Source organism: Bison bison, unplaced genomic scaffold, assembly GCF_000754665.1.
Source record: "Bison bison bison isolate TAMUID 2011002044 unplaced genomic scaffold, Bison_UMD1.0 scf7180017864248, whole genome shotgun sequence".
NCBI lineage: Eukaryota > Metazoa > Chordata > Mammalia > Artiodactyla > Bovidae > Bison > Bison bison.
Genome location: NW_011494820.1, coordinates 235,758 through 256,391, shown reverse-complemented (window position 1 = coordinate 256,391; position 20,634 = coordinate 235,758). Strand labels below are relative to the sequence as shown.

Genomic DNA, 20,634 nt, shown 5'->3' with positions numbered 1-20,634 from the left:
GAGCCTCAGCCATCTCCACGGACTGCGGGTGAAAAGTTCCTGCATAATCGTATGGAGAGGACTGGGGCACCATCTAGAAAGGGTGGGGAGTCATTGCCTTGAGACCTGCAGATGTCATGAGCAAAGAACAAGTCCATTGTCAGGACCTCCCACCCGGGACGTGCTCGCAGGGACCTGTGGGAGAAGGTGTGAATTGCGTCACTTGCTGAGAAAGGCAGGGAGACCTCTGCAGGGCACAGGGCTGGTGCAGAGCCTGAGAAGTCTCCAGCTCCACCATCCTCCTGCCCAGCCACCTCCTACCTCCCCATCCAGGTCTTCTTTACCCGGGGCTGCCGTCCTGACTCAGATGGGGTCTCTGACCCTGTGTATCGCCCTCTGTCCCCAGAGCCCTCGGTGGTGTTCGCCAAGGAGCAGCCGGCACGCAGTGAAGTGCAGGCCGTGGCGGGGGCGAGTGCCACGCTGAGCTGCGAGGTGGCCCAGGCCCAGACAGAGGTGACGTGGTACAAGGACGGCAAGAAGCTGAGTTCGAGCTCGAAAGTGCGTGTGGAGGCCACGGGCCGCGGGCGGCAGCTGGTGGTGCAGCAGGCGGGCAAGGCGGACGCCGGGGAGTACAGCTGCGAGGCTGGGGGCCAGAAGGTCTCCTTCCACCTGGACGTCACAGGTCAGTCCTGGAGGAGGACGCTGAGCTAGCCCGTTTGCAGGTGATGAGGGGACTCGCTTCCAGTCTCACCAGACCTGTGTAGTCGCCCGTAACCTTTAGGACTTCACACCTTCCAATCATCTATGTCCCATCTTGATACCCATTTTGGCTCCAGGGAAGGCTGCATGGGGAGGGTTCTTGTGGAAAGAGGAGGGCCTGTTTGTGTCCATCTGTTTCCTGCCGATGAGGCTCAGTCACACTATTTTATTAGCACCTGCCCAGAACCTTCCTGTTGTTCCTGCTGTTAGGACCCTGGCTCTCCCTGATGTTTGAGGGCTGAGGTGGGCTTGGGGTATGATTGTCTCCTCGCATCATATGTATTTCCTGAAAACTAGTACTCACCCTCATCTATAACCTCATGCTGGTCTCAGCTGGCGAGGGGTGTTTCAGTTTGGTCAATCCTGGATTAAGGAAAATCTGGGCCACACAATCCCACTTGGAATTCTCTTAGGAGTAAACTTTGGATGATGAAATTTGAGGTTTCTGGGAGCCCTGCATTGCTTTTCCTCTGTAGAGACGGTCTGGTTGCTGGTAGGTACCAAGAAATAGGCTGCTTTTCGTTGTCACTGTCTTGTGAAAGGAAGAAAGAAATGATGATGGTAGAGAGTCACCTGTGCTATTTAGGGTGATCTTCTTAAGTAAAATATCATTTTCCCTTGTTTTGAAAAAGGTTGGATGTTTCAGGTCAGTATTCCTCTTGGCATGACATTGAAGAATTTAGGAATGGAAAGGAAAAAGTCATTTCTACCTCATCAGTGTGGACGGTTAAGAAGTTACTGTCCTGCAAGCCTCTGACTGGCAAAGCAGTGTTTATTTCCTTGCATTTTCCTCGTGGTCACTGAGTGTCTCTTTCTCATGGCGAAACATCGGGCAGTCTAAGAAATCAGGTTATTCTTCTTCTGGGAAGAAAGTCTTCATGCAGAATAGGGGTGGGCTTCCGTGCCACATTGACCCCTAGGTGGCAAGCCCTAAGGGTTTGAGACCGTCCCAGTGCAGCAGGATGTGTGGGAGTGTATATACCCCAGATTCCACCGTGCATCTTTGTAGATTGTGGTTTTTGAAGCACATTGAAGAGTACTTTAAGGTAAAAGCTTTTGAAAAATTGTAAAATGTGTCTGCTGCTGCTGCTGCTAAGTTGCTTCAGTCATGTCTGACTGTGCGACCCCATAGACGGCAGCCCACCAGGCTTTCCCATCCCTGGGATTCTCCAGACAAGAATACTGGAATGGGTTGCCATTTCCTTCACCAGTGCATGAATCTAAAACCTAGTAAAATATCTGAAAATCAGACATGCAAAGATAGAGAAAACTCAAAGAGGTGGAGGACTTGTAATCAATAGGACAGATAATGAAAGGCTTGTCAGCCTTGTAGTTCTCTGGTAAACTGTATAAAATATTCAGGAAATTGTTATTCCATACTTGGAGATGGTCCTAGAGAGAGAAGAATGAGATACCCTCCATACATGTTCATGTACAGAACATAACACTGATACCAAAATCACTCCAGAAAGCCAAAGGGAGGATGACATACCAGACCAGTCTACTGAGAGTATCAAAATAATGAATTACATGTTAACAAAATGAATTCAGCAGTGTATCCAGGGCTAGTCATAGTTCAGGATTGCATGTTGTATTACTGTTGACAACGTTGATAGATAGAAAGCTTGACGTTGGATTGAATGCACAAAGATCATCTCGTGAGTACAGAATCAAATGGTTGATTACACTTGCATGTCTTACACTGAGACAAAATGTTTGATAAAATTGAGCATCAGTTTCTGTCATAAAATTCTTAGTAGACTCTATAAAAGATATCTTCTTTTTAATGTTATTGCATTCTGGCAAAAACAACAACAACATCCCACTTATGGTATACCTGGCAATCTTAGATGTGAGGGACGGCACACTCAGGCCACTCTACGCACTGAGTTCAGTAAGAAGGAGAATAAAATCATTGGCAAGGAGTTTTGAAAAAGTAAAGATGGGATTTGGTGTGATGATCAACTCAGACAATCCCAGAGATAAGTGATTAGGTTGCATCTGTTTCTTGTTTTTAATATGAATTTATTTATTTTAATTGGAGGCTAATTCCAATATTGTATTGGTTTTGCCATACATTGACATGAATCTGCCACGGGTGTACATGTGTTCCCCATCTTGAACCCCCCTCCCACATCCTTCCCCATCCCCTCTGTTTCTTGAGTAAGCTAAGTGTGTAACAAAATCAGTATGCAGAAATTGTTTCTACATCTGAGTCCTGGCAGGGACCACTTGGAAAATGAAATTTGTGTGAAAGAGTTAGACTAGCACAATTGTATCATGTTTCCAATTCCCAGGCCTGACGAGAGTTGCTAAGGGTCTGTGTGTGAGACATGATTCAAGATTCTTGAGAGGCAGTGAGAGGTTGAAATCAATGGATAGAAATTCAAGGGGAAAAAATCAAAGATGTTTATTAACAATCAAAATCGAAACTAGTTTTTTGGGGGTTGGGTCAGATGACAGAAAAACAGGCAGATTCAAAGGTAAGGCACAGCCAATGTGTTGTTTTTTTGCAGAAAATCAGAGTGGGAGTCTTTACTGGGACGTGATGTCAAGAATTATCATAAGGCTGCAGTTCTCAAGACAAGGGGGTCCCAGTGCGTGGATGCTTACCACATTGGAGGAACAGAAAGCTGAGTTCAGAAGCAGTTCATAAATGACTTCCCGGCACCACCATCCCTCCCTCGCCCAACACCTTTCGATTGTTCCTGTGTTGTATGTTCAGGAAGTCCAGGGCGAATGTTGTAGAAAGAAAGGGTGGCTGGATCACTGAACCACATAGAACACTTAAATTGTACCAACAATTCACACCATACACAGAAGTCAACTCAGGGTGGGTTAGAAACCTCAGAGAAAAGAGTAGAACCAAAAAAAACCCTCAGATAATATCATGGTTTCTTCAAAGACTTAGGGTAAGGAAAGATTTCTTAAGTAGAACACAAATGCTCTAAACTCAAAGGGAAGAAATGGAGATTGTCACACTATTGGAAGAATAAACTTTGACTTAACAGAGGACTGGACAGAGAGTGAATATACGAGTCACACGGTTGGGAATATCCTTAAAGTTTACCTGTTGGTCATTCTCTGGCACATAAATGTGTAAAAATTGGCGGGAATTGAATCAACAAAAGAGAGCGCCTCCTATTGGCAAGTGGGCAAAAGATTTGACTCATGTCGCCAGGAAGAAGAAAACAGTAATGGCAAGCCCAGTCCTAAGGGGAAGGTGCTCCGCTTCTTCATTCCTCAGACAGTGACAAAGAGAGCCACGGGCAGGTGCAAGCACTCCCCCAGATTGCCCCCAGCTGACAGTACTAAGAGTAAGCAAGGGCGCGAGCCTCAGCCATCTCCATGGACTGCGGGTGAAAAGTTCCCGCATAATCGTATGGAGAAGACTGGGGCACCATCTAGAAAGGATGGGGAGTCGTAGCCTTGAGACTTGCAGATGTCATGAGCAGAGAACAAGTCCATTCTCAGGACCTCCCACCCGGGACCTGCTCTCAGGGACCTGTGGGAGAATGTGTGAATTGCGTCACTTGCTGAGAAAGGCAGGGAGACCTCTGCAGGGCACAGGGCTGGTGCGGAGCCTGAGAAGTCTCCAGCTCCACCATCCTCCTGCCCAGCCCCCTCCCACCTCCCCATCCAGGTCTTCTTTGCCCGGGGCTGCCGTCCTGACTGGAGAAGGCAATGGCACCCCACTCCAGTACTCTTGCATGGAAAGTCCCATGGATGGAGGAGCCTGGTAGGCTGCAGTCCATGGTGTCGCGAAGAGTCAAACATGACTGAGAGACTTCACTTTCACTTTTCACTTTCATGCATGGGAGAAGGAAATGGCAACCCACTCCAGCATTCTTGCCTGGAGAATCCCAAGGACGGAGAAGCCTGGTAGGCTGCCATCTACGGGGTCGCACAGAGTTGGACACAACTGAAGCGATTTAGCAGCAGCAGCAGCAGCTGTCCTGACTGAGATGGGGTCTCTGACCCTGTGTATCCCCCTCTGTCCCCAGAGCCCTCGGTGGTGTTCGCCAAGGAGCAGCCGGCACGCAGTGAAGTGCAGGCCGTGGCGGGGGCGAGTGCCACGCTGAGCTGCGAGGTGGCCCAGGCCCAGACAGAGGTGACGTGGTACAAGGACGGGAAGAAGCTGAGTTCCAGCTCGAAAGTGCGTGTGGAGGCCAAGGGCCGCACCCGGCAGCTGGTGGTGCAGCAGGCGGGCAAGGCGGATGCCGGGGAGTACAGCTGCGAGGCCGGGGGCCAGAAGGTCTCCTTCCGCCTGGACGTCACAGGTCAGTCGTGGAGGAGGACACTGAGCTAGCCTCTGTGTAGGTGATGAGGGGACTCGCTTCCAGCCTCGCCAGACTTGTGTGCCCTTGCCTGGATCCTCCATCTCTTCAATCCTCCCTGTCTTTCGTGTCCCAGCGTGGTCCCCATTTTGGCTGGGGAAGCATGTAAAGGGAGGGTGCACTTGCAGAGAGGAGGGATCGTCTCTGTCCACCTGTTTCCAGGCAGTGAGGCTCAATCGCAGTGTCTTAGCACCTGCCCGGAACCTTTCTCGTGTTCCTGCTGTCGGGACCCTGCCTTTCCCTGATGCCTGAGGGCTGAGGTAGGCCTGGAGATGACTTACTTTCCTCCCATCATCTGTCTTTTCTGGAAACTAGCACACGCCCTCATCCAGCCCCACATGCTGGTCCCGGTTGAGCAGTGGGGTTTCAGTTTGAAGGATCTTGGATCGGGGAAAGATTGGCCACACAGTCCTCGTTGGCCTTCTCCCAGAAGTGAACTTTGAATTATGAAATTTGAGGTTTCTGGGAACCCCTTCCTTCCTTTTCTTGGGTGTAGAAGCTCCAGTTGGCCATAGATAAGAAAAAAAATAGACATGTTTTAGTGTCCCTTCCTTGCAAAGGGAAGAAATGGGGGATGATTGATAGAAGTTGCTTGTGCTATGATGGGTTATCTTCTTAGATCAAAGATGATGTTGCCTTTGTCTCCCAACAGACTCTGTTCCATGTCAGTATTCCTGTCGGTGTTACATAGATGAATTTAGAAATGGAAAGGAAAAAGTCACAGCTGCCACGTCAGTTGGCATCGCTAACGAGGAGTTAGTGCCCTAGCAGCCTCTGACTGGCAAAGCAGTCCTTACTCTGTTGCATTTTCGTAGTGGTCAGGAAGAGCCTCTCCCTGTCCCTTTAGACAGGACAGTCTAAAAAATCAGGTTACTCTTCTGGGAAGAGGGTCTTCCTGCCAATATAGAGATGGCCTGCCATCCCACATTTTTTTTTCCTTTTTAAAAAAAATGTTAATTTTTAATGGAAAGATAATTGCTTTATAGAGTTCCGTTGTTTTCTGTCAGACATCAACATGAATCAGCCATAGGTACACATGTGTCGCCTCCCTCCTGAACCTCCCTCCTGTCTCCCGCCCCATCCCACCCCTCTAGGTTGATACAGAGCCCCTGTTTGAGTTCCCTGAGACACACAGAAAATTCCCGTTGGCTATGTATTTTACATATGGTGATGTAAGTTTCCGTGTTACTCTCTCCATACATCTCACACTCTCCTCCCCTCTCCCTGTGCCCATAAGTCTGTTTTCTGTCTGTGTCTCCATTGTTACCCTGCAAATAGGTTCATCAGCACCATCTTTCTAGATTCCATATATACACATTAGTGTATGATATTTATCTTTCTCTTTCTGACTTACTTTACTCTATAGTAGGCTCTAGGTTCATTCACCTCATTAGAACTGACTCAAATGTGTTTCTTTCTATGGCTGAGTAGTATTCCATTGTGTGTATGTACCACAACTTCTTTATCCATTCATCTGTCGATGGACATCTAGGTTGCTTCCATGTTCTAGCAATTGTAAATGGTGCTGCAATGAACACTGGAGTATATGTGTCTTTTTCAGTTTTGGTTTCCTCAGGGTATATGCCTAAGATTGCTGGGTCATATGGTGATTTTTTTTATTCCTAGTTTTTTTAAGGACTCTCTATTACCATCCTCCACAGTGGCTATATCAATTTACATTCCCACCAACAGTGCAAGAGCATTCCCTTTTCTCCACACCTTCTCCAGCATTTATTGTTTGTAGACTTTTTGATGATGGCCATTCTGATTGGTGTGAGGTGATATCTTACTGTAGTTTTTATTTGATTTCTCTAAGAATGAGCGATGTTGAGCATCTTCTCATGTGTTTGTTGGCCATCTGTATGTCTCCTTTGGAGAAATGTCTGTTTAGGTCTTTTTCCCACTTTTTGATTGGGTTGTTTGTTTTCCTGGTATTGAGTTGTATGAGCTGCTTGTATATTTTGGAAATTAACCCTTTGTCAGTTGTTTCATTTGCTGTTATTTTCTCCTATTCTGAGGGATGTCTTTTCTCCTTGCTTATAATTTCCTTTGCTGTGCAAGAGCTTTTAAGTTTAACACGGTCACACTTGTTTACTTTTGTTTTTATTTCCATTACTCCAGGAGGTGGGTCATAGAAGATCTTGCTTTGATTTATGTCATCGAGTGTTCTGCCTATGCTTTCCTCTAAGAGTTTTATAGTTTCTGATATTGCATTTAGGTCCTTAATCCATTTTGAGTTTATTTTTGTGTATGGTGTTAGAAAGTGTTCTAATTTCATTCTTTTACACGTAACTGTCCAGTTTCCCAGCACTACTTACTGAAAGAACTGCTATATTTGTACCATTGTATATTGTTGCCTCCTTTGTCAAAAATAAGGTACCTGTAGGTGCATGGGTTTATTTATGGGCTTTCTTGTTCCATTGGTCTATATTTCTGTTTTTGTGCCAGTACCGTACTGTCTTGATGACTGTAGCTTTGTAGTATAATCTGAAGTCAGGAAGGTTGATTCCTCCAGCTCCATTCATCTTTCTCAAGACTGTTTTGGCTGTTTGGGGTCTTTTGTGTTTCCATATGAATTGTGAAATATTTTGTTCTAGTTCTGTGAAAAAATGCCATTGGTATGACAGGGATCACATTGAATCTGTAGATTACATTTGGTAGTATAGTCATTTTCACAATACTGATTCTTTCTATCCAGGAACATGGACTGTCTCCCCATCTGTTTATGTTGTCTTTGATTTCTTTCATCAGTGTCTTATGATTTTCTCTATACAGTTCTTTTGTCGCCTTAGGTAGGTTTATTCCTAGATATTTTATAATTTTTGTTGCAATGGTGAATGGGATTGATTCCTTAATTTCTCTTTCTGGTTTTTAATTGTTAGTATATATGAATGCACGTGATTTCTGTATATTGAGTTTGTATCCTACGACTTTGCTAAATTCACTGATTGGCTTTAGTAATTTTCTGATAGTATCTTTAGAGTTTTCTGTGTGTAGTATCATGTCATCTGCAAACAGTGACAGATTTACTTCTTTTTTTTCTGATTTGAATTCCTTTTATTTCTTTTTCTTCTCTGATTTTATAGCTAGGACTTCCAGAACTGTGTTGAGTAATAGTGGTGAAAGTGGACACCCTTGCCTTGTTCCTGATCTTAGGGGGATGCTTTTAGTTTTTCACCATTGAAAATAATGTTTGCTGTAGGCTTATCATATATGGCCTTAACTGTGGTGAGGTAGGTTCCTTCTATGCCCTTTTTTTGAAGAGTTCTAACCATAAATGGGTGCTGAATTTTGTCAAAGGCTTTTTCTGCATCTATTGAGATTTTCATGTGGTTTTTATCTTTCAGTTTGTTAATATGGTGTATCACATTGATTTGTGTGTACTGAAGAATCCTTGCATCCCTGGAATAAACCCAGCTAGATCATGGTTATGAGCTTTTTAATGTGTTGTTGAATTTTGTTTGCTAGAATTTGTTCAGGATTTTTTTATCTATTTTCATCAGTGATATTGGCCTGTATTTTCTTTGTCTGGTTTTGGTATCAGGGTGATGGTGGCCTCATAGAATGAGTTTGGAAGTGTTCCTTCCTCTGCAGTTTTTTGAAAGAGTTTTAGAAGAATAGGTATTAGCTCTTCTCTATGTGTTTGATTAGAATTCACCTGTGAAGCCATCTGGTCCTGGCTTTGTTTTTTGGGAGATTTTTGATTACCGTTTTGATTTCAGTGCTTGTAATTGGGTTGTTCGTTATTTCTATTTCTTCCTGGTTCAGTCTTGAAAGATTTAACTTTTCTAAGAATCTGTCCATTTCTTCCAGTTTATCCATTTTATTGCCATAAAGTTGCTCATAACAGTCTCTCATAATCCTTTGTATTTCTGCATTGTTGGAACCTCTCCTTTTTCATTTCTAATTTTGTTGATTTGTCTCTTCTCTCTTTTTTCTTGATGAGTCTGGTGAAAGGTTTATCAATTTTGTTTATCTCCTCAAAGAATGAGCTTTTAGTGTTATTAATTTTTACTATTGTTCCTTTCATTTCTTTTTCATTTATTTCTGCTCTGATCTTTGTGATTTCTTTCCTCCTGCTAATTTGGGAGTTTTTTTGTTCTTCTTTTCCCAGTTGTTTTAGGTTGTCTATTCAAAGTTTTTCTTGTTTCTTGAGGTAGGATTGTCTTGCTATAAACTTCCCTCTTAGAACTGCTTTTGCTACATGCCTTAGGTTTTGAGTTGTCATGTTTTCATTGTTATTTATTTCTAGGAATTTTTTGATTTCCCTTTTGATTTCTTCCGTAACCTGTTCATTATTTAGAAGCATATTGTTTAATCTCCATGTGTTTGTGTTTTTTGCAGTCTTTTTCTTATAATTGATATCTAGTCTCATAGAGTTGTGCTCAGAAAAGATGCTTGATATGATTTCAATTTTCTTAAATTCCTGAGGTTTGATTTGTGACCCAAGATGTGGTCTGTCCTGGAGAATGTTCCATGGACACTTGAGAAAAAGGTGTATTCTTCTGAATTCGGATGGACTGTCCTGAAGACATCAGTGAGATCCATCGCATCTAATGTATTGTGTTTCCTTATTAATTTTCTGTTTTGATGATCTGTCCGTTGGTGTAAGTGGGGGTGTTAGAGTCTCTTGCTATTATTGTGTTACTGTCAGTTTCTTCTTTTATGTCTGTTAGTGTTTGTCTTGTGTATTGAGGTGTTCCTGGAGCATAGATATTTATCATTGTTATATCTTCCTCTTGGATTGATCACTTGATCATAATGTAGCATGCTTCCTTATCTCTTGTAATATTCTTTATTTCAAGGTCTATTTTGTCTGATATGAAGATTGCTATTCCAGCTTTCTTTTGCTTCCCATTTGCATGGAATATATTTTTCCATCCTCTCACTTTCAGTCTATATGTCTATAGATGTGAAGTGGGTTTCTTATAGACAGCATATGTTTGGTTCTTGATTTTGTATCCATTCAGCCAGTCAGTGTCTTTTGGTTAGACCATTTAATCCATTTACATTTAAATTAATTATTGATATATATGTTCCTATTTCCATTTTCTTAATTATTTGTGGTTTGTTTCTACAGATCTTTTTCTTATTTTGTGTTTCCTGACTATTTAAGTCCCTTTAACATTTCTTGTAAAGCTGATTTAGTGGTGTTGAATTCTCTTAACTTTTGCTTGTCTGTAAAGCTTTTGATTTCTCCATCAATTTTGAATGAAATTCTTGCCAGGCAGAATAATCTTGGTTGCAGATTTTTCCCTTTTAGTACTTTAAATATATCCTGCCATTCCCTTTTGGCCTGCAGAGTTTCTGCTGAAAGATCAACTCTTAAACGTATGGGGTTTCCCTTGTATGTTACTTGTTGCTTTTCCCTTGCTGCTTTTATTTATTTTTTTTTCTTTTAGAAAATATATTTATTTGCCCTTATTCTTGATAGTCTTTATTTATTTATTTTTTTCTAATTTTATTTTATTTTTAAACTTTACATAATTGTATTAGTTTTGCCAAATATCAAAATGAATCCATCACAGGTATACATGTGTTCCCCCTTGCTGCTTTTAATATTCTTCCTTTGTGTTTAGTCTTTGTTAGTTTGATTAGTATGTGTCCTGGCATGTTTCTCTCTGGGTTTATCCTGTATGGGAGTCTTTGTGCCTCTTGGACTTGATTGACTATTTCCTTTTCAATGTTGCGGAAATTTTCAACTATAATCTCTTAAAATTTTTTCTCATACTCTTTCTTTTTCTCTTCTTCTTCTGGGATCCCTATAATTCAAATTTTGACGCCTTTAACATTGTCCCAGAGATCTCTGAGACTGTCCTCAGTTCTTTTCATTCTTTTTACTTTATTCTGCTCTTCAGCAGTTATTTCCACCATTTTATGTTCCAGCTCACTGATCCATTCTTCTGTTTCAGATATTCTGCTATTGATTCCTTCTAGAGTATTTTTAATTTCAAGAATTGTGTTGTTTGTGTCTGTACGTTTATTCTTTAATTCCTCTAGGTCTTTGTTAACTGATTCTTGCATTTTCTCCATTTTATTTTCAAGGTTTTGTATTATCTTTATGATCAATATTCTGAATTCTTTTTCAGGTAGTTTGCTTATTTCCTCTTCATTTATTTGGACTTGTGTGTTTCTGGTTTGTTCCTTCATTTGTGCACTACTTCTGTCTTTTTATTATTGTTTTAAACTTACTACGTTTGAGGTCTCCTTTTTCCAGGCTTCAGGGTTGAACTCTTTCTTTCTTTTGGTTTCTGCCCTCATAAGGTTGGTCCAGTGGTTTGTGTCAGCTTTGTGTAGAGTGTGACTTGTGCTTGCATTTGGTGGGAGGCAGTGAGGTTTTTTTTTTTTCCTTCCTCTGATGGGCAGGACTGAGTAAGGTGGTAATCCTGTCTGCTGATGATTGGTTTGTATTTTTGTCTTGTTTGTTGTTGGGGTGAGGCACCCCGCACAGGGTGCTACTGGTGGTTGGGTGATGTCGGGTCTTGTATACAAGTGGTTGCCTTTGTGGGAGTTCTCGCTACTGGATACTCCCTAGGGCTAGTTCTCTGGCAGTCTAGCCTCTCGGAGTCAGCACTCCCACTCCGAAGGCTTGGGGCTTGATCTCTGGCCAGGAACTGAGATTCTACAGGTGGGTGGTTATGGCATTAAATGGGATTAAAACAAATACCCCAAAAGGAGAAAACAAAGATGAACCCCAGACAAATGGCAATTACAAAATCAGGCAAATAATAATTAAAATAATGGACAATACACACATACATAAACACCCATGAGCAAAATCAAAACAGTCCAACAAAAATAGAGCACAGCAGACTGGCCCAGTGAACAGAGGAAACCAAAAATGATACCCACCAGCTGAGAACAAAACGAACTAAAGCACAAACCGGAAAACAGAACTAAAGCAAGGTACCAACTGGGGGATAAAGCAATGAAAACAAACATAACAAATATGGTGAGAAAAAGAAAAGAAAGAAAGAATAGAAATGCAAAGTTAAATAGAGGTAGATACGGATTTATATCTATTAAAGATTAACTGCAAGGGGGAAAGAACAGGAGGAAAAGCAAACAAATAAATGTAGAAAAAATCATAAGTTTAAAAAAATTTAAAAATTGAAGAGAAAAAAAAGAGAAAAAGGAAAACTACAGAACTGCAAAAGGCCAAAGTTCTGCAAAAGGCAGAAGTTTATAACAGGAATGAAAGGAGTGGTTGAAAAAGAAAATCTCATAAGCTGAAACAGATTTCATAGTGCTAATAAAATGGACAACTACAGCAAGGTGGGGGAGGTAGGGAAAATAAGAGAAAAAGAAAAAAAAATCCAGAAGCAACTATAGAGCAAGTCAAAATATAAGAATAATAAATGTTTTTCTTGAGTCCCTGCTGCCAGCGTTCTTCCCCTCACTGTGAGTCACAGTCCACATTGCCTCCCGAGGATGCTCTCTAATACGAGGCTGGTCTCTGGACCTGCTGTGGGGGCAGCTCAGACTCTAATCTGGTCCTACTCCTGTATGTTCTTGCCTCCAATGTCCACAGCTGTCAGAACTAGTGGGTTTTCTTTTGCGGGAGCTCTCAGTGTCCTTTTATATGTATTCCATTGAGACAGAGGCTGCCTAGTTGATCGTGTGGATTTAATCTGCAGCTTGTACAGCTGGTGGGAAGGTTTTGGGTCTTCTTCCTTAGCCACACTGCCCCTGGGTTTCAGCTGTGGCTTTATTTCCACCTCTGCATGTGGGTCGTTCACTGGGGTTTGCTCTTGAGGCTGCCCTGGAGGGCTTGGGTTTGCCCCAGTGAGGGCCAGGAGTGGAGGTGGTGCAGCTGCTTGGGTCGCAGGGAATCTGACAGTACCAGGTATTCAGGGGAGTTGGTGGCTAGGGCAGCAGGAAATACAGTGCTCTAAAAGGATATAGCGCTCTAGAAGAAAATAAATGCAAAAAGGCAAAATGGTTGTCTAAGGAGGCCTTACAAATAGCTGAGAAAAAAACCACTACAATATTGTAAAGTAATTAGCCTCCAATTAAAATAAGTAATTAAAAAAAAAATCCAAAGAAAAGAGAAGAAAAGCCAAAGGCAAAGGAGAAAAGGAAAGATATACCCACCTGAAGAAAAGTTCCAAAGAAAAGCAAGGAGAGATAAGAAAGCCTTCCTCAGTGATCAGTGCAAAGAAATACGGGAAAACAATAGAATGGGAAAGACTGGAGATCCCTTCAAGAAAATTAGAGATACCAAGGGAACATTTCATGCGAAGATGGGCACAATAAAGGACAGAAGTGGTAGGGACCTAACAGAAGCAGAAGATATTAGGAAGAGGTGGCAGGAGCACACAGAAGAGCTGTACAAAAAAGATCTTCATGACCAAGATAACCACGATGGTGTGATCACTCACCTAGAGCCAGACACCCTGGAGTGTGAAGTCAAGTGGGCCTTAGGAAGCAGCACTACGAACAAAGCTAGTGGAGGTTATGGAATTCCAACTGAGCTATTTCAAATCCTAAAAGATGATGCTGTGAAAGTGCTGCACTCAATATGCCAGCAAATTTGGAAAACAGCAATGGCCACACGACTGGAAACGGTCAGTTTTCATTTCAATCCCAAGAAAGGCAATGGCAAAGAATGTTCAAACTACAACACAATTGCACTCATCTAACACTCTAGCAAAGTAATACTCAAAATTCTTTTGAAGAAATCTTCAACAGTATGTGAACACTGAACTTCCAGATGTTCAAGCTGGATTTAGAAAAGGCAGAGGAACCAGAGATCAAATTGCCAACATCCGTTGGATCATAGAAAAAGTAAGAGAATTCCAGAAAAACATCTACTTCTGCTTTGTTGACTACACCAAAGCCTTTGACTGTGTGGATCACAACAAACTGTGGAACATTCTGAAAGAGATGGGAGTACCAGACCACCTGACCTGCCTCCTGAGAAATCTGCATGCAGGTCAAGAAGCAACAGTTAGAACTGGACATGGAACAACAGACTGGTTCCAAACAGGAAAAAGAGTACCTCAAGGCTATATACTGTCATCCTGCTTATTTAACTTATATGCAGAGTACATCATGCGAAATGCCTGGCTGGATGAAGCACAAGCTGGAATCAAGATTGCCAGGAGAAATATTAATAACCTCAGATATGCAGATGACACCATCCTTATGGCAGAAAGCAAAGAGGAACTGAAGAGCCTCTTGATGAAAGTGAAAGAGGAGAGTGAAAAAGCTGGCTTGAAATTAAACATTCAAAAAATTAAGATCATGGCATTTGGTCCAGTCACTTCATGGCAAATAGATGGGGAAACAATGGAAACAGTGACAGACTTTATTTTCTTGGGTTCAAAAACCACTGCAGATGGTGCCTGCAGTCATGAAATTAAGACACTTGCTCCTTGGAAGAAAAGCTGTGACAAACCTAGACAGCATATTAAAAAGCAGAGACAGTACTTTGCTGACAAAGGTCCATTTGGTCAAGGCTATGGTTTTTCCAGTAGTCATGTATGGATGTGAGCGTTGGACCATAAAGAATTGATGCTTTTGAACTGTGGTGTTGGAGAAGACTCTTGAGAGTCCCTTGGACAGCAAGGAGATCCAACCAGTCAGTCCTAAAGGAAATCAGCCCTGAATATTCATTGGAAGGACTGATGCTGAAACTGAAGCTCCAGTACTTTGGCCACCTGATCCAAAGTCGTGACTCACTGGAAAAGGCCCTGATGCTGGGAAAGATTAAAGGCAGGAGGAGAAGGGGATGACAGAGGAGAGGGGTTGGATGTCATCACCGACTTGATGGACATGAGTTTGAGCAAATTCCAGCGGTTGTTGATAGACAGGGAAGTCTGGCGTGCTGCAGTCCATGGGGTCACAAAGAGTTGAACACAACTCAGCAATTGAACTGAACTGAGAAGGGTCTGGCAGCCCACTCCAGCTTTCTTGCCTGGAGAACCCCTGTGACAGAGAAGCCTGCCAGGCCACAGTCCACAGTGTTGCAGAACTGGACAGGACTGAAGCACCCTGCGTGCATAGATGCAAGCCTTTTTTTTTTTTTTGCCTGTGGCAGTTCTGCCCCAGTGGGGTTGAGCGTGAAGGTGGCGCAGCTGCTTGGGTCCTGAGGACCCTGGCAGCGCCAAGTGCACAGGGACATGGACTGTGTTGGCCACAGGAGTTATGGCCCTGTCGGTGTTTTTCTAGCCCCAAATGGCAACCCACTGCAGTGTTCTTGCCTGGAGAATCCCAGAGACAGGGGAGCCTGGTGGGCTGCCATCTATGGGGTCGCACAGAGTGGGACACGACTGAAGCGACGCAGCAGCAGCAGCAGCAGCAGCAGCTGGCAATCAAAAGACCTCTTTGTCTAGTCTTTCTGCACTGCTATGCCCATTCGGGGTCCTCCTCTAGATGGGTACATCAGGCACATAAAGGGGCACCCTCGGTGGGGTCCTACTCTGTAACTTGGTGCGTCAGGCGTTTGATGGGCCAGCCTCTCTATTGTTCAGCTGCCAGTGCTTGCGTGTGGGGGGAGAGAGGTTGTGGTGATGGCTCCACCCCCTATGCATGACTCAGTCGTGTCACCTTGCATCCGTGGCTGCCCGGCTTTCCTCCACAGGCATTTCCCACAGTCTCCTCCCTCACATGCCCTCGGTCCGTCTCTCTCTGCAGTCCACAGCTGCCCTCACCCTGGGATTGAGCCACAAGCCCTGCTCTCCAGTTCCCAGCTGCTGCGCCTTCCAGGAGACGCGCGTCCCTGTCCAGGGTCTGTATGGCTGCAGCAGGGACTGTCTGATTCTCATTCCATTTAGGCTGTCACAGATCAGCTGTTTCACTCTTAGCCTCAAATGTTTCTCCTCTGGCTCAGACAGTTGCCTCGATGTGGGGATCGGACCCCGCTTCAGTTCTCCCACCCGCTGAGGGCAGGTCCAGTCCTTCTAATGCTCCTGTTTTTCCCTAGTTCCTTCCTCCTACTGAGTTTTGCGTGTTCCATGTATTCTTTCCCGGTGGTCAGGCACTCCTGCCTGCTCTCAGCTGGTGTTCCGCATGCACTTCTGTGTCTGTCGGTGCATTCCTGATGTATCTGTGGAGGGAGATTCGCTCCACATCCACCTGCTCCTCTGCCACCCCACGTCAACCACCAGGTGCCAACCTCTGACATTCTGTGATCATGCCAGGGCAGGCTGGTTTGTGGGTGTGTGTGTTCCCCAGATCCCACTACGCAACTTTGTTAAATGTGGTGTTTGGAGCATGTTAGTGAGTATTCTAAGGTAAAACCATTTAAAAATAGTGAAATGTGGCTAAATCTTAGTAATCTCTATGAAAACCAGATACAGGAAGATAAAGAAAATCAGAGATATGGCATGTGAATCAGCAGGCCTACTGATGAAAATCTTCTCAGCCCGGTAGTTCTCTGGTACACTGTACAAAATATCTGGAAACTGCTATTCCGCTGGACATGGTTTCAAAAAACTAAAGGTGGATTTGCTGATAATAGGATGATCAACTCGGACCATCCTAAAGATAAACTATTAGAATGCATATGATTCTTGCATAGGATTAGTGTGTAAAAAATTAACACGGAAAAACACATTTCTATGTCTAAGTCCTGGCAAGGTGTGCTTGGAAAATGAAATTTGTGTGAAAGAGTTAGACTAGGTCAGTTGTATCATGTCTCTAACTCCAGGTCTGATCAATGTTGCCAAGAGACTGTGCGTGGGGAATTATTCTGGATTCTTGAGAGACAGTTAAAAGTTGCAAGAGATGGATAGAAATCCCACGGGAAAAAAATCAAAAGATGTTTATTAACAATCAAAATGGGAGAAAGTTTGGTTTTTGAGTGGTGTGATGGAAGAATGACAGGCAGATTGCAAAGGCAAGATACAGCCAGGACGTCATTTTCACGAAGAGCATGGTAGGAGCATTTACTGTTACCCAATGTCAAAAATTATTACAAGGCTACAGTTTTCAAGATAAGGGGATCCCAGTGCTGGGGTGGTTACCACATCCAAAGAACAGAATAGTGAACTCAGAAACGGTTCTTGCAGAAGTGGAATCTTGCATCACCCATTCCTGCCGACCCTCCGCATCTTCCGTTTGTTTCTGTGTTGTCTATTGAGAGCTAGGGGAAGGATGTTGTCCTCAAAAAACGGTGGGTGGACCACTGCACCATACAGAAAAATTAACTCGTACTCGCAGTTCACACCACACTCACAAGTCAGCTTGAGTTGGGTTAGACACCTCAGTGTCAAAGATAAAACCCCAAAATCCACAGATGCTAATGTGGTTTCTTCAAGACTTAAGGTAAAAAGATTTCTTAAATAGAATACATATGCTCTATGCTTTAAGCGGGACAAAGTGGCTGGTGTGACACTATTGGAGGGAAAACTATTGCAGACCTGGATCAGAGTGAAAATGTCAGTCACACAATTGAGAATGTCCTTAAATCCTACCTATGTGTCTTTCTCTGGTATTTAAATTGACAAAGAGTGGCCAGATGTGAATTGAGAGAAGACAGAACCTGTTGGTAAGTGGGCAAGGGATTTGATTGAGTACTGTCATCAATAAGGAAAAAACATTAATGGCAAACCCAGTCCTAAGGGGAAGGTGCTTCGTTTATTCATTCCTCAGACAATGACAAAGAAAGCCACGGGGAGGTGCGAGCACTCCTGCAGATTGCCACCAGCTGACAATACTGAGAGTAGGCAAGGGCGCCGAGCCTCAGCCATCTCCATGGACTGCAGGTGAAAAGTTCCTGCATAGTAGTATGGAGAAGACGGGGGCACCATCTGGGAATGTTGGGGAACAGTTGCCTTGAGACCTTGCAGATGTCACGAGCAGGGGACAAATCTGTTCCAGTGACCGCCCACCCCAAGGTGTACTCCCAAGGACCCATGCGAGAATGTATAAATTGTGTCCCTGTTGCTGAGAAAGGCAGGGGAACCTCTGCAGGGCACAGGGCTGGTGCAGAGCCTGAGAAGTCTCCAGCTCCACCATCCCCTTTCCTGATGCCCCCCCACCACCTCCCCATCCAGGTTGTCTTTGCGCAGGGCTGCCGTCCTGACTGAGATGGGGTCTCTGATCCTGTGTATCCCACTCTGTCCCCAGAGCCCTCGGTGGTGTTCGCCAAGGAGCAGCCGGCACGCAGTGAAGTGCAGGCCATGGCGGGGGCGAGTGCCACGCTGAACTGCGAGGTGGCCCAGGCCCAGACGGAGGTGACATGGTACAAGGACGGCAAGAAGCTGAGTTCGAGCTCGAAAGTGCGTGTGGAAGCCAAGGGCTGCACCAGGCAGCTGGTGGTGCAGCAGGCAGGCAAGGCGGACGCCGGGGAGTACAGCTGCGAGGCCGGGGGCCAGAAGGTCTCCTTCCGCCTGGACGTCACAGGTCAGTCCTTGAGGAGGATGCTGAGCTAGGCCATGCAGGCGATCAGAGGCTGGCTATCTGCCTCCCCAAACTGGTGTGCCCTTGCCTGTGTCCTTCGTCTCTTCAAGCCTCCCTGTCTTGCATGTCCCATCTTAGTCCCTGCGGGAGGGTGATTGGGGAAGGTGTGCTTGCAGCGAAGAGGGGCCGTTTTTGCCCACATCTTTTCCTGGCAGTGAGGCTCAATCACACTGGCTTAGCACCTGCCCAGAACCTGCTGGTTATTCCCGGTGTTGAGACCCTGGGTCTCTTTGGGGTTGGGGGCTGAGGTAGACCTGGAGATACGTGACTCTCCTCCCATCATAAGTCTCTCCTCAACACCCAGCACATTCCCTCGTATTGCCCCTCATGCCAGTTCTCAGTTGTCAAGAGGTGTTTCAATTTGGTGGATCCCTGATCATGAGAAATATTGGCCACACAATCCTACTTGAAATTCTCTTAGTGGTGAACTTTGGATGATGAAATGTGAGGTTTCTGGGAGGCCTTTTCTTCCTTTTCCTGGATATAGAAGCTCCAGTTGCCTAGAGGTGGCAGGAAATATGCCCATGTTTGTTGTCACAGATTCAAAGAGAAGAAAAAAGGCTGGTTGGTAGAGAGTCATCTGTGCTATTTAGGCTGATCTTAGATAAAAGATGCTTTTGCCTCTGTCTTCAAACAGGTTGGATTTTCCTGTCAGTGCTCCTTTTTGTGCTCTGCTGAGGGAGTTAGGAACAGAAGGGAACACGCTCACTTCTGCCACATCAGTAGTCTTTCCTAAGGAGGAGTTGCTGTCCTAGCAACCTCTGACTGCAAAGCGGTGCTTATTTCCGTGCAGTTTCCTGATGGTCAGTGAATGTCTCTATCTTGTGACTGGAAGACAGGGCAGTCTTAGAAATCAGCTTATTCTTCTTCCAGGAAGAGAGTCTCGTGCCAAAGAGGGATGGGCTGCCATGTCACATTGACTCCTGGGTGCTGACACGTGATTGGCGACTGTGCCGATCTAGAATGATTTGTGGGTGTGAATAGACACCTCAGATCCCACAGTTCATCTTTATAGAATGTGTTTTTTGGAGCACATTAGAGAGTACTTGAAAGTAAAACTTTTAAAAACTTGTGAAATGTGGCTAAATCACTGTAAGCTCTATGAACACAAGAAGACGGAGAGAAGTCAACGTGCTGTAAGACTTGCCAATCAGTAGGACCAATGATGAAAGTCTTCTCGGCCCTGTAGTTCTCTGGTTGTTTTTGTTTATTTGCAAGTCATGTCTAACTCTTTTGTGACCCTGTGGACTGTAGTCTGCCCTGCTTCTCTGTCCATGGGATTTCCCAGGTAAGAATACTACATTGGGTGGCCATTTCCTTCTCTAGGGGATCTTCCTGGCCCAGGGATCAAACTTGCATCTCCTGCATTGAAGGCAGATGCTTTATTGCCCAGCCACCAGGGAAACCAGTTCTCTGGTACACTGTGCAAAATGTCCTAGAAAACTGTTATTCTGTGCTTGTGGAGATGATCCTAGAGAGAGAAAAAGGAGATAGACTCTGTAACTTTCTTCATATACAAAACATAGCATCGATACCAAAATGACCTGGAAATGGCAGGGAGAATCAAACCTCAGGCCAATCTACTGCGAATATCAAGGCCAAAATAAAAAATCATAATAATTGTTACCAAAATGAATTAATCAATGTATCCAGGAGTAGGGATCCATGATCAAAGTCATATTCTAGGGTTGCACAATGAGCTTAACGTTGGATATGTTAATAGATAGAAAGTAGAAAGCTGGATATTAAGAAATAGAGTGCAAGGACTTCCCTGGTGGTCCAGAATGCCAGTGCCAGGGACAAGGGTTTGATCCTTGTTCTATGAAGATCCCAAATGTGATTATCTCCATGAGTACAGAATCAAATGGTTAATTAAATTCAAACATCATACATCAAGACAAAATATTTGATAACATCAAGCATCTGTCCCTGCCGTAAAATACTTGGGAAACTATATAAGATATTTTTTCTTTTAACATAGCAAAATTCCTGCGAAAAAAACAACAGTGATAACATCATCCCGCTTAAGGTGTACCTGCAAATCTTTAAGTGAGGGATAACAGACTGGTTCCAAATAGGAAAAGGAGTACGTCAAGGCTGTATATTGTCACCCTACTTATTTAACTTATATGCAGAGTACATCATGAGAAAC

The 20,634-nt window shown here is 44.0% G+C and overlaps 1 protein-coding gene across 1 annotated transcript in view; it reads left to right on the top strand.

The window, feature by feature from the left end:
- Positions 1–20,634, top strand: part of OBSCN (obscurin, cytoskeletal calmodulin and titin-interacting RhoGEF) — a 225,824-nt gene that overhangs the window by 72,234 nt on the left and 132,956 nt on the right. Inside the window, exons 15-17 of the mRNA XM_010847289.1 lie at positions 386–661; positions 4,743–5,018; positions 18,150–18,425. Of these exons, the coding sequence (XP_010845591.1) occupies positions 386–661; positions 4,743–5,018; positions 18,150–18,425 (828 nt within the window). The remainder of the gene's footprint in view (positions 1–385; positions 662–4,742; positions 5,019–18,149; positions 18,426–20,634) is intronic.